The 14,615-nt window shown below is 39.4% G+C and overlaps 1 protein-coding gene across 9 annotated transcripts; it reads right to left on the reverse strand.

The window, feature by feature from the left end:
• Positions 1 to 1,000: 1,000 nt before the first annotated feature.
• On the reverse strand, positions 1,001 to 14,357 carry LOC135092083 (protein arginine N-methyltransferase 1-like). Of its 9 annotated transcripts, XM_063990327.1 has the most exons (11): positions 13,412 to 13,426; positions 12,156 to 12,238; positions 10,692 to 10,826; positions 10,298 to 10,375; positions 9,459 to 9,600; positions 9,002 to 9,201; positions 8,727 to 8,846; positions 7,930 to 8,019; positions 7,128 to 7,215; positions 6,395 to 6,608; positions 1,001 to 2,173 (listed from the first exon to the last, which is right to left on the reverse strand). In XM_063990327.1, exons 2-10 carry the CDS (start codon positions 12,159 to 12,161, stop codon positions 6,403 to 6,405), a joined length of 1,065 nt encoding a protein of 354 aa, XP_063846397.1. In that variant the 5' UTR covers positions 12,162 to 12,238; positions 13,412 to 13,426; the 3' UTR covers positions 1,001 to 2,173; positions 6,395 to 6,402. The 9 variants fall into 9 exon arrangements, with proteins under 9 accessions (XP_063846397.1, XP_063846376.1, XP_063846368.1 ...); XM_063990306.1 differs by lacking the exons at positions 12,156 to 12,238; positions 13,412 to 13,426 and adding an exon at positions 14,301 to 14,357; XM_063990298.1 differs by lacking the exons at positions 12,156 to 12,238; positions 13,412 to 13,426 and adding an exon at positions 13,828 to 13,943.
• Positions 14,358 to 14,615: the final 258 nt, after the last annotated feature.

Raw genomic sequence — 14,615 nt, forward strand, 5'->3', positions numbered from 1 at the left:
ACACGAATGCTATGGACATGTTGAGGCACATGTTAATTCTTTTGTGTTGCAGATGGAGTAGTTGGAAATTCACTAATGCTTTCAGGCAAGGCATCTGAGGAAGCCACAAATCAACTCAACTCGTCTTGATACATACAAAAGCCAATGATGTACAGAAGCCACACTTCGACAACTCTCGGACAAATTCTGTAGTTTGATCCAATAGCAGAAAACTGAATCAAATATTCTCCTTTCAGGAAAATTAGTACTTCTCTGGATCAGAACTGAGAACACATTTTACAGCAACACCTGCAACCTGAGTATTTCTTTAAAATCTGTGTGGAGAACATGGCAGTGACTTCTTCAACACATGAAACAACTTACATGATGAATATGACTTGTGGCTTTTGATGAACTCAATGATTAATGACTGGAACTAATATAAAGGCTGCAGGCAACACAAAACAAGAAAATCCACAATCAAGTTCTCCACAAGACATACAATGAGTGCATATCACAAATGACTATTGCTGATATATCAACCAATATTCAGGAAACTAAAAGTATGAGTGAAAGCTTACTTCAGGAGTGTATTGTTGGACTAAGTTAAGTCTTGATAGATAATCCATGAGAATCATAAAGCTGTGTTGATAATAAAAACTTGAATGTGTACTAATTAGATGTATTTCCAATTAGTATAGAGCACCCTTTCAAGGTAATTCAGTTCCTCTCTTCTCCTGTTGCTATTCCTAAAAATCTTCACACTTGACACTTCATCCTAATTTTATAATTGGTAAATTTCATTTACAGGGAATGATTTCTACGTTATAAAGAACGCAAGGTGGAAGATCACAAGGAGTTAATATATTAATATTTTCTATTAATACAGCTAATAACTATCTGCCTTAATTCAGAACTTGTTCCCAATAAATGACCTAAGCCATAATCAACTCTTTGGATCCTGTGCTAAAATCCCTAATTTTCAACTCCTATGTATTATCTTTAATAGCAATACAGTAGGTTATACTAAAGTTTATTATGAAGAATAACAGTACAGGATTAACTAGTCATACTTAACTGATGACTTGATACAAAATGCTCTTGCCAGCACATGAGAGATGGAAGAAAACTGGTTCAGTTTCAGTAGTAGACTTCTCATTTCACATTGCAGTGTTGCTCAAACTTATATATGAATTGTTTTAATACTCATGCTTTTCTCAGAATACCATCCACAGTGAAGACTTCTCTTAACACTTTCAACTTGACTGAATTCAGCATATTTACACTGTTAGACATCGTCTTCAATGTCACCGAAAATCTACACCATCACTGTCCACGAGACAAATAGTGGCCATGGCCTCAGCAGGGAAAGTCACACGACACATGAGTCTCTGCTCAGTCTGCTGGCACTGGAGAGGCAAGGTCGCTAGGCTCATCTACCATGTTTTTTTTTTCCAGACACATGGATTTAGAGAGACAGAGTCTATTTCTCATCCACAAGTTTCATAAAAATGTCTAAAACTACTGCACATCCCAAAGATATTTTCTGTGGTTCTCAGACTATGCATCAACGCTCACCACGCAGTGAAGAAACCACACAATGAGACTGGAAACCTGCTATCAACTTCAAAAAAAAAAATAATAATTACACAATTTAATACAAATGATCCTTCCATGCAAATACTGTGGCACCCATGAAAGTTAAAATATTTTGAAAATAAAGAAATAAAAGTAATAATAATAACTGCATACAAATCTAACATTGTTACCAAGAGCTCCATACAATGACATGACTCCTATTAATCAAAGATCAATATTAAAATATTCAAACATCAGTCCTTCATAAAACTTCTTCCAAGGTTTTAAGTTCTTTGTCCTTATATGAAAAGCAATCCGAAATGCATTGATAACACTATGAAATATTAATAATAATAATAATTAAATATAATAATAATAATAATAATAATAATAATAATAATAATAATAATAATAATAATAATAATAATAGTAGTAGTAGTAGAAGTAGTAGTAGTAATAGTAATAATAATAATAATGTTTGTACACTACAAATTCCTGTCAGACAAATAACTCTTTAAAGAAATCAAATAAAATATCGCCGACCAGTAAATCTTTACTACTTCATCTTGTATCAACACTCCGATAATTTCACTGATGGACGTTACAGGATTCACATCTGCAAAGACAGAAACATGAGCAGTCTTGTCTTGTAGAGAAGAACAAGTTAAAATAACCCATTACAAGACAGACAGATAAGCATTACTGCCTTTCAAAAATTACTAAATTACAATAAACTATCACAAATAATTGTTCATAATTGGTAGTTAATATCAGTCTCTGTACCTGACTGAATTCAAATGTTATACAGCAATCACCTGAAACAAATTAAATTAAGATGGTTTAATTTTTTTTTTTTTTATGTAGGAAAAACACTGGCCAAGGGCAACAAAAATCTAATAAAAAAAATGCCCACTGAAATGCCAGTCCCATAAAAGGGTCAAAGCAGTGGTCAAAAATTGATGAATAAGTGTCTTGAAACCTCCCTCTTGAAGGAATTCAAGTTATAGGAAGGTGGAAATACAGAAGCAGGCAGGGAGTTCCAGAGTTTACCAGAGAAAGGGATGAATGATTAAGAATACTGGTTAACTCTTGCGTTAGACAGGTGGACAGAATAGGGGTGAGAGAAAAAAGAAAGTCTTGTGCAGCGAGGCTGTGGAAGGAGGGGAGGCATGCAGTTAGCAAGATCAGAAGAGCAGTTAGCATGAAAATAGCAGTAGAAGACAGCTAGATATGCAACATTGCGGCAGTGAGAGAGAGGCTGAAGACAGTCAGTTAGAGGAGAGGAGTTGATGAGACAAAAAGCTTTTGATTCCACCCTGTCTAGAAGAGCAGTATGAGTGGAACCTCCCCAGACATGTGAAGCATACTCCATACATGGACGGATAAGGCCCTTGTACAGAGTTAGCAGCTGGGGGGGGTGAGAAAAACTGGCGGAGATGTCTCAGAACACCTAACTTCATAGAAGCTGTTTTAGCTAGAGATGAGATGTGAAGTTTCCAGTTCAGATTATAAGTAAAGGACAGACCGAGGATGTTCAGTGTAGAAGAGGGGGACAGTTGAGTGTCATTGAAGAAGAGGGGATAGTTGTCTGGAAGGTTGTGTCGAGTTGATAGATGGAGGAATTGAGTTTTGAGGCATTGAACAATACCAAGTTTGCTCTGCCCCAATCAGAAATTTTAGAAAGATCAGAAGTCAAGCGTTCTGTGGCTTCCCTGTGTGATATGTTTACCTCCTGAAGGGTTGGACGTCTATGAAAAGACGTGGAAAAGTATTGGGTGGTATCATCCGCGTAGGAGTGGATAGGACAAGAAGTTTGGTTTAGATCATTAATGAATAATAAGAAGAGAGTGGGTGACAGGAAAGAACCCTGAGGAACACCACTGTTAATAGATTTAGGAGAAGAACAGTGACCATCTACCACAGCAGCAATAGAAACGTCAGAAAGGAAACTTGAGATGAATTTACAGAGAGAAGGATAGAAACCATAGGAGGGTAGTTTGGAAATCAAAGCTTTGTGCCAGACTCTATCAAAAGGTTTTGATATGTCCAAGGCAACAGCAAAAGTTTCACCAAAATCTCTAAAAGAGGATGACCAAGACTCAGTAAGGAAAGCCAGAAGATCACCAGTAGAGTGGCCTTGATGGAACCCATACTGGCGATCAGATAGAAGGTTGTGAAGTGATAGATGTTTAAGAATCTTCCTGTTGAGGATAGACTCAAAAACTTTAGATAGGCAGGAAATTAAAGCAATAGGACGGTAGTTTGAGGGATTAGAATGGTCACCCTTTTTAGGAACAGGTTGTATGTAGGCAAACTTCCAGCAAGAAGGAAAGGTAGATGTTGACAGACAGAGCTGAAAGAGTTTGACTAGGCAAGGTGCAAGCACGGAGGCACAGTTTCGGAGAACAAAAGGAGGGACCCCATCAGGACCATAAGCCTTCCGAGGGTTTAGGCCAGCGAGGGCATGGAAAACATCATTGCAAAGAATTTTAATATGTGGCATGAAGTAGTCAGAGGGTGGAGAAGAGGGAGGAACAAGCCCAGAATCGTCCAAGGTAGAGTTTTTAGCAAAGGTTTGAGCGAAGAGTTCAGCTTTAGAAATAGATGTGATAGCAGTGGTGCCATCTGGTTGAAATAGAGGAGGGAAAGAAGAAGAAGCAAAGTTATTGGAGATATTTTTGGCTAGATGCCAGAAATCACAAGGGGAGTTAGATCTTGAAAGGTTTTGACATTTTCTGTTAATGAAGGAGTTTTTGGCTAGTTGGAGAACAGACTTGGCATGGTTCCGGGCAGAAATATAAAGTGCATGAGATTCTGGTGATGGAAGGCTTGAGTACCTTTTGTGGGCCACCTCTCTATCATGTATAGCACGAGAACAAGCTGTGTTAAACCAAGGTTTAGAAGGTTTAGGATGAGAAAAACAGTGAGGAATGTACGCCTCCATGCTAGACACTATCACCTCTGTTATGCGCTCAGCACACACAGACAGGTCTCTGACATGGAAGCAGTAGTCATTCCAAGGAAAATCAGCAAAATACCTCCTCAGGTCCCCCCAACTAGCAGAGGCAAAACGCCAGAGGCACCTTCACTTAGGGGGATCCTGAGGAGGGATTGGAGCGATAGGACAAGATAAAGATATGAGATTGTGATCGGAGGAGCCCAACGGAGAAGAAAGGGTGACAGCATAAGCAGAAGGATTAGAGGTCAGGAAAAGGTCAAGAATGTTGGGCGTATCTCTAAGACGGTCAGGAATACGAGTAGGGTGTTGCACCAATTGCTCTAGGTCATGGAGGATAGCAAAGTTGTAGGCTAGTTCACCAGGATGGTCAGTGAAGGGAGAGGAAAGCCAAAGCTGGTGGTGAACATTGAAATCTCCAAGAATGGAGATCTCTGCAAAAGGGAAGAGGGTCAGAATGTGCTCCACTTTGGAAGTTAAGTAGTCAAAGAATTTCTTATAATCAGAGGAGTTAGGTGAGAGGTATACAGCACAGATAAATTTAGTATGAGAATGACTCTGTAGTCGTAGCCAGATGGTGGAAAACTCGGAAGATTCAAGAGCGTGGGCACGAGAGCAGGTTAAGTCATTGCGCACATAAACGCAGCATCCAGCTTTGGATCGAAAATGAGGATAGAAAAAGTAGGAGGGAACAGAAAAAGGGCTACTGTCAGTTGCCTCAGACACCTGAGTTTCAGTGAGGAAAAGAAGATGAAGTTTAGAGGAGGAGAGGTGGTGTTCTACAGATTGAAAATTAGATCTTAGACCGCGAATGTTGCAGAAGTTAATGAAGAAAAAGTTGAGGGGGGTGTCAAGACACTTAGGGTCGTCGACAGAAAGGCAGTCTGACCTGGGGACATTTATGGTCCCCTCCCCAGATGGGGACTCCGAGGCTGGTGTAGGAGTCGCCACGATGATTTTAAAATTTTTGAGTGAAGGGTGTGTGTGTTATTAGGTGCTTGTAGTTTTATGTGGAGAAAGAGAGTTGTCTTTAGAGGGCAGGCTGTGACTGCCCCCTTGTGTTGTGAGACACAAAGGGAAACGTTCAGTGAGGTCACAGCTGGGTTTAATGATAAGTTCACAGCACCGCCTGAAAAGTGCTTTAGACCTCACTGGGAGTAATTATCGTTTCGGCAGGTGTCTACTGCCTCCTCCTGCCAGAGAGAGCTACTGATCTTTTTAAGGCCATGCTGTTGGTAACTTAGAAGCTCATATCTGGTATGTTATCCATCTTTTTCAAAACCAAGGAAAAGCAGCACTGGCTAAATGCTAAGTGATAAGTACAGCAAACATTTTTACTTTGGTTTTCCTTCTCTCCTCATGCTACCTTCCAGTCACACAGACTCCACACCCTAGAACTCCAGGATACCATTTGGGTTTCACTCTTTAATCATATAGTACACATATATACATATATCTCACCATGTAAACCTATATCCCAATAAAAGAAATCAAGATGAAGTTCCCAATCACTCCCTTCTAGACTAACTCTTGGATCACACCTATTTCCCTCAATGATATAGTTTTTCATACATAATTCATTTTTGAGATTAAAATTTGACTTAAATCAGGATTCAAGTCTGAATTTACCACATAACTCAAGCACACATTTACTATATACCACTCAAGTGTTTTGTATCTCAGTTGGTAGGGGTCAGGAACTTGAAAGAAAAAAACCTGAAATGTCCTTTACCTAAAATGTGACTTACTATAGCAAAAGTAACATTCACAAATTTCCTCATTCTGTACAGCATACATAAATTAATACAATAGGTAATTAATTTTCCAAGCATTTAAGTCAGACATTCAAAAACGAAAACACACAACAAACTCAGAACTCACCTTAAAAGTTAACGCATCTTGTATTTATGAGATTCCTGACAATCTGATAACTCCCCATGGAATTCCATATCAATGTGGAAATCTAGATCGCGGTTGTTACGTTCATTAGGCTTCATGATGAATGTGCCAAAGATTTCTTCCCCGTGTTTTACAGTCAGGTAATCATCGAAGTAAAATACTGTCTGCTTCCAGTGAGTATATCTTGCCTCAGGAGCTGCAAAACAATATATCATCAATACCAGGAACTCTATACAACTCAAGTCAAACTAATGTGCTGCATGAAAGGATAACTCATCAAATCTGACACTATGATGCACATCTCATTTAATTTTGCCTACCAGATCTTGGAGAGGAAAAGCAAATCCATACACTTAAAGGTTTGAACATCTCAGTGACTTGTGAAATCTTCCAAAACTGCACTCTAAACTTAGAACCTCCAAAACTAAGACCAAATCTTTCCACTCTTCTCTTCCCCAAACCAGATTCTAATCTCCTTATGTTTTTTTTTTTTTCCTTCACTTTCCTTACATTTCCCTCCTTGCTTTCCTTTCATTCTGTTTCCTTCCCTTTCAGTACCCATCCTTTTCACCTTTAATATTTCATCTGTTTTCCCTTAACTTTCCTTGTTTCCCTTCCTCCTTTCCTTTCCCTCTGCTTCCCTTCCTTTCTCTTAACTTTCCTTGTACATCTTAACAGAACATTCTCATCCATTGTAACACAAAAAATTTCTTACCAGTTGAAAAGCCAGTTCTCTTATGACACTTTGTGAATTCTATGTTGAAGTATGTGATAAGAGCATGGACATAGTCATTCCTCAGCACCTGAAAGACAATGGGCCAATGCATAAAGGATAGTTCCATTTCTGAAACGTTATACAAACATAGCACAATGAAAAATCCTTTCCATAATATATCAACACACAAAGCATACTAGCACATTAAAAGATACTGGACTTCTGAGTGTTCCATGTTAAGGTTACAATTTTCTGACAAGGTCTGTATCCAATGTCTGTTGGGTAATCAGGGGCTCCAACATGAAGGTAGACCATGCAATTCTGGCCCATTTTGAGCTGTGCATAGCAACCCTCTGCACCAGAGAGAGAGAGAGAGAGAGAGAGAGAGAGAGAGAGAGAGAGAGAGAGAGAGAGAGAGAGAGAGAGAGAGAGAGAGAGAGAGAGAGAGAGAGAGAGAGAGAGAGAGAGAGAGAGAGAGAGAGAGAGAGAGAGAGGAGAGAGAGAGAGAGAGAGAGAGAGAATTTATGAAACCTGAAAAGATCCAGTTCATCTGATTTCTTGTCCTACACCATAACTCAGCAAAACACATAATGGAAAACCAAGAATGAAGTGGACTCAGTAATCAGGTTGTTAGTGCTGAGTCATTAGGGAGCTTTAAAAGATTAGACATATTTATCATATTTATGGATGGGGATGTGGGGTGGAAATAGGTAGGTTCATAAAGGAACTGCCACATATAGCTTTCCTTATTTTCTTGCATTCTTAAGATAATAAATGGTGAGGATATCATCAGACATATTACCTGTAGGTGGAATGGAGCACTGAAGGCAAGATCTTCTTTCTTGACGGTATACAAGTCGACTTCTTTAACTAAGCAAGAGTTAGTCACCACCTGGAAGATAACCAACATTGTGTATTAAAGATTGAATTGCATACATGAATCGAAAACAATAAGTAGTTATTAATGATGAATGTCACATTTGATTTAATAGTAAGCACACCACCACACATATCCACAAGCCTTGGCTCAAGTCCAGACTAGAACACAAGGTGACCTTCCCTTCAAGAAGGTGGAACTTGAGGAAGAAAGTGTGGTTCAACTGATGCCACAATCATGTACTTCTGGGTAATGCATTTTTATTCACTACAGGTACAAAAACAAAACACATGTAGGTACATCTTACATAATATGCAAAATGGTAAATATCCACATGACAAACTGTGGTACAAGTGATGCCATAACCAATCGTGTGCTTTTGCATTTCTTATTCACTATGGGGGCAAAAAAACATTCATACAACTGAAATTAAGCACAAAGTGAAAAAAATCACCTTTACTATAAATTTGTATCTCACTGATATACATTTTCTTCTATCATTAGTCAGGATCCAGTTCATGTTTTGAGAGAGAGAGAGAGAGAGAGAGAGAGAGAGAGAGAGAGAGAGAGAGAGAGAGAGAGAGAGAGAGAGAGAGAGAGAGAGAGAGAGAGAGAGAGAGAGAGAGAGAGAGAGAGAGAGAGAGAGAGAGAGTACTTGCATTCCAAGAATGTAACTCTTGCCCCAACACTCATGATTATGTACAGTGAGCTTCCAGACCCACCTGTTTGGCCTCCACCACGTCCACCAGAGGCTCTGTCATGGCCACTTCCCTAATGCATGACATGTCAAACCCGTAGACACTGTCCCACCAGTTGATTTTGTCATCCTTGTACTGGCGATCCTAAGAAAGATATCCCTTCTTTAATCAAAATGTACATATTCACACATCTATAAACTTTAGAACCTACTAGGATATATATTGGCATATCTATGACAGTGTTAATCATGAGAATTTTGAGCACATCTTATTTCACAAGCATGTTTCACATTAGCTACCTCAATGCCAGCCACAAAGAGAGTAGCCCGGTCTGGGAACAACATGCCCTCAGGAGCAAGCCATTTATCTCGGGCATACAATACAGTCTCCAGCATGGACTCGTAGAAGAGGCAGTAACCCATCCATTCACTGATGATGATGTCTACTTTCTCCACTGGCAAAGTGACCTCCTCTACTTTGCCCTGAATGATCTCCACAACTGTATATTAAGAGGGAAAACAAATGTATTCATGGGAGAACATGGTTGAATGTAAAACTGTATGTGTGAATATGAAGATTTCTGTAAGAATAGCTGTCAAAAATACAAATATTTAGATTAACTCAAAACAACACAAATACAACTATGCAAATTTGATTCTGCTATATAATATGAACTGTTTTCCAAAACTTTCATACTGTATAACATAAGGAAATAAATAAACCTTTATGTCTGCAACAAGTAAGTCTCACGCTTACCCTTATCTAAATTGTTGGCAGTAATGATTTTCTTGGCATGTTCCACAATGTTTGACATTTCAATGCCAATCACACGAGCAGCACCAGCCTTTGCAGCGAACATGGAGAGGATTCCCGTGCCACAGCCCACATCAAGGACAGTCTACAAACAAACATTAAATCACTAAATTAGTCAATATTCTTCATCTCCAGGTTCCTTATTTTATTGTTTATTAGTTTTTTCAGGCTTCATTCCACCAAGGAAAGGCATTCTATAAAGCCTCCATGATTATAAATACTTAATCATGAACATTATAAGTGAATATTCACTCTCTCTCTCTCTCTCTCACACACACACACACACACACACACATATAGATTGCACTGTAAAAATACAACCCACTACATAATTACATACATCAGAAACCATAGTTCTCTGTAATACACAAGTCCCCAATATTGTAACAGTCAGTGAATAGAAACATTTTTAGTCTTTTCTTAAAAATATCTACATTAACACTAGCCTTGATTTGAATAACTTACTTGACCTTATTACTTGAAAGGAATACTCTTACTTTCTTTTATATCTGAACACCACCATTCCATACAACTGACACCTAAGGCAAATCAACAAGAAACAAAGTCAATGACAAATTACCAATTTAGCCAAGGACGTCACTATATAGATATTATGACAGGTGAGAGCACTATGCATGTTATCAAAGTAAAAGGATCATTAAGTGAAGAAATCTATACAATCAATACGGATCAAAATGTGAAAGCTCTTGTTCTTCCACCATAATTTGTCTAATTCAGCATCCGAGCAGTGTAGGAAGACTTAATACTTTAAACAGTCTTACCTTGCCCTTAAACAAATGCCTGTTGTGGTACATGGCATTGCGATACGTCAAGGTACGTACTTCATCCTTCAACATTTCCTGAAAGAGGCAATTATTTATAGCATTCTTGGAAAATAATATCTTACTTATGCATAGAAATTGTTCAAGTCTTATAAAGGAATGTTAAAATTCTGAAAGCATCTAAAACTAGTTACCTTCTACAAAAACATATTCTGATCTCAAAATAAATTATTTTGTAGTACTATATAATTCTTTTTGACTCTTGGAAAGTGAGTATTTTGAAGAAAACATCTATTTAATAATCCATGCAATTGAACTTCATGTTCATTTAAATTCAGTTTTTGCTAAAATGGCTGCATCACAACTTTACATCTGATACAAGAGTGACACCAACCTCATGGATTCCAAAGTGGGCATACGAATCAAAGTAGTAATCTTTGGATGTCATTTCATCAACTGGCATCCTTTCCACTCTCTTCTCTTTGTCGCAGATCTTCTCCATTTTGTTATTGATATCTCCAGCTACAATCTGTGGGTGTGAAGCTTTTTGTTGACACTAGCACTTCTCTTCAAGGCAAAGGTTCACCTACTATCATGCAAAATCATCTTGAATACATGAGGCCTTGCATGCAACAATATACACAAGCACCACCTCTCTGAAACTCCAGATAACACTATGCCACAGTTACTCAGTGTACTTTTATATGAGTTGGTGGATGTGACGGACACCATGTGGTAGGAAAGACATGATTTGTTTGAGGTTAAAATCCTTGCTACAACTGTCAGAGTGTGATAGAGTAACCAACCAGGTAAGTATTCTCACAAAAGGCAGTTCACCAGCAGGGTGAACAAAATTGCCATTCTTCCCAACAATGGCTTGAGGCATTGCTTTTAAATGCAACCATAGTGTGTTATGAATTAGATATCACAAGAATAAGAATGTTATCATCGCAAACTGGTCTGTTACTTGTGCCTGCTCTCATCACTCTGTTATGTATGTGGTCTGCAGACAAGCTTTTCTTTCCTGACTATTAAAAAGTAGGAATTGTGTATACTGTTGCATTGCAGGATTTTAAATTTTGCTAGTTATGATTTTTTATGAACATAAGTAAATAAGTATATTAATTAGTAACTAAATAAATAAATAACATTTTCAGCTGGGGAAAAGACAAGATAAATATCAGCAAATAAATAATGTTGCAACTGATAATAATGTTATGATCTTAAATTATAATTACAATATCAAATCCATATCGTTCCAGACAGAATTTTACTTTCACACTCGCTAGACATGACTACCATCCTAACAAACTCCTAACTAATTACTTAAGTACTTACAGAGGAGGTTCCCCTTGCACTGCATTCCCACAGCATTATCACAAGCCTAACCTGATCTGACTTGCCCTCTGAACTCCCCTCTTGATCCCCCTGACCCCATCTTAAACCAAACATAATCCAGCTTATATAAACTCCTAACATGGAGCAGTACATTGCAGCCAGAAAATCACCAGTGGATCACATCATAGCAATCAAGCCAGATAAACTGCAAAAATCAAGTTCTGTGGCCAGACTACTCCATACTGCAGTGGTTAGCATACTCGGCTCACAACTGAGAGATCCTGGGTTTGATTCCTTGGCAGGATGGAGGATGACAGACTGTCTCCTTACATCCATATATATATATATATATATATATATATATATATATATATATATATATATATATATATATATATATATATATATATTTGTATTTGGGAGATAGCCAGGATGGGTGAAAAAAGATATAAAGCAGTGAAGTCAGGTTATGGTGAAAGATGAAATACACTAATAAGAGTTAAAAGGTGGCCTTACTTACATCCATGTCACTGTCCACCCTGCTGTGAATGGATATCAGGTATCAGCCAGGGGTTGTGTTCTAACATCTGCTGTGGCATGTGGCTGAAGGGAACAAACCCATGATCACCTAACCCAACTTCAGCCAAACCACAATGACGTAACAAAACAAAGCAGATGAAACAACTAAATATGCTGCAACTTTCATCAGCCCCTTCAAATGTTTTAACCACAAGTTCTTATCAAGTATGTTAAATACATTTTCCTGGTTACTGGCCAGAAATAACAGTGTCTCTACCTAGTGGGTGTAGGGAGATATCATAACTAAATCCCAAATATTCAGTAGCCAAGATTCCAAGTAAGCATTAACCATCTCATCAAAAAAAACTGCCATGAACCAAGACTTGACTCACAAACTTCTAACTATAAACAAAGCACTGTACCATGGAGCTAGCAGGCTCCCATGTTGGGAGAGACACAAGTGGTAAGTGTTAACTGGTGTGGCCCAACATGCTAAAAAAAAATACTCAACTCCACTCACAATATACATGCACAATGGCTTTCCCAAAGCATACACCCTTATACTGCGTCCCACATGGCATACAACTTAGTCATGTTCTCTTGTTAATCTGTTATGGATTCTATATTGAATCTGGTGTTATTTACTCTCTATGCTGGTCCCAAACATCTCACAGGCTTTACTCTGACCCTGCACAACTCCTAGGCGCGAGAACAAGATGAACAAACCACGTGAGTAAATAGACAAACTCCACACTCCTTATTTAGCATTTGCTGCAAAATACACACCAACCTAAAACTAACACACTTGCCCTAACACCCTTAATACCACGCCTTAGAGTACGTGGGCATTAATACACAGGACACCAGATGAACGAACCACGTGAGTAAATGAATGCAAACCACTCACCAACTCCTCTTACTCAACACGTTACCATACACACACCAATATAACACTAACGCTCACACTAGTCTTAATATCCCTAGTAACACGCCTTAGAGCAGATTCCCACCCTGATAAGCAAGGCACCAGGGACATGGGATCGCGTGAGGCCCCCACAACGTGTTCACCAGGCCGGGTCCACACCTGCACCATAGCCCTCCAGCACCTAGTCATGCTGGACCCACGCCCTACGTTCTCCACGCACCCCACGCCCGCACCATCAGCACCACCACACCCCCACACACCCTCACAGTGCCCTAATCTAATCTCGGGGTGATATTTAACAGGCAAACAGAGGTAGGAAGAAGGACGGATACCTCTCGTTCCCTTTGTTGTGGGTCGATGATCACACTCACGTGGCGCCAAAGAGAAGCAAATTCGAAATGGAGACGTGACTATACACACCACAACCCCGCCGCCTGCACGCCCATCCCGCCCACATGCTACCGTGTTTCACACACCACGCCCACACCCGTCATGTTATATGTAACCCACGGGGGAAAGCTGGAAAGGGAATACCGGCAAACTTACTTCCATCTGCTCGGCCATGATGCGCGGGAGTGAATGGTAGGGGCCCTCACTCCCTCCCTCCCCCGGGTATTCATCCCCCAAGACCCATCCCCTCCCTAGACCCTCTAACTCACTCAAGAGACACGGTTGCTCTCTCCCTTACTCCTACACCACCAGCACATCATTCACACTGTTGTACGGAAGCTCACAACACGATACGTACCCCATCCTGCAATTTTAAACCATTCATTGTCTCAGAAAGGGACATGGTTGGTGTTAAAATTACAGAATCCAGCATACCATTTATCCCTGGAGCGCCAAGGGACCACACTTCCCTATGCAAAGGAAGAGAGACAAGCGTACCCTAAATAGCAGGACATACTGTACTGAATACTTTCTTCCTTTCGTATCATATACTGATCCTTCATCACGCTAGTAATTTTATACGAAAGAAACTCCTCCAGCTGAGATATATACCTATATGAGAGAGAGAGAGAGAGAGAGAGAGAGAGAGAGAGAGAGAGAGACGGTATTAGGGAAGGAATCGTTGTCATCATCAGCCTATACATGATTTCATTGCAGGACAAAACTTGGCTGGGATACACTAACAGTCCGACGTAAAAAGAAAAAAAAAAAATCCTACGAAAAGAAAGATAAGTCGGTACGAACTCTCCCTTAATTATACGATTCACTTACGTTTCTTAAGTTCACTGGAAATTTTCTTCGTAGCTTTGACATTTTTCCCCTAGGAGGTTATGGAAGGCACTCCCCAAAAAGCTAAACTTTCCTTACTGGTCCCACAAAGAGGACTTGGCAGTGATCCGTGCCTTTCCCTCCCGCTTTCCGAATCCCCTTGCTACGATCCCATGCTTGCTCCTTGGGAAATGGGGGAATGATAATCAGAGCGAATGAGGTAAATTGCGAATTTCTTGCATTACAAAGTATCAAAAAACACCTATGAAAGCTCAAGGATGTTTACAGTTATATAGTTCGAGTCCGAGGGCTGATTGG

This window comes from Scylla paramamosain, chromosome 3 (genome assembly GCF_035594125.1).
Source record: "Scylla paramamosain isolate STU-SP2022 chromosome 3, ASM3559412v1, whole genome shotgun sequence".
NCBI classification, from domain to species: domain Eukaryota; kingdom Metazoa; phylum Arthropoda; class Malacostraca; order Decapoda; family Portunidae; genus Scylla; species Scylla paramamosain.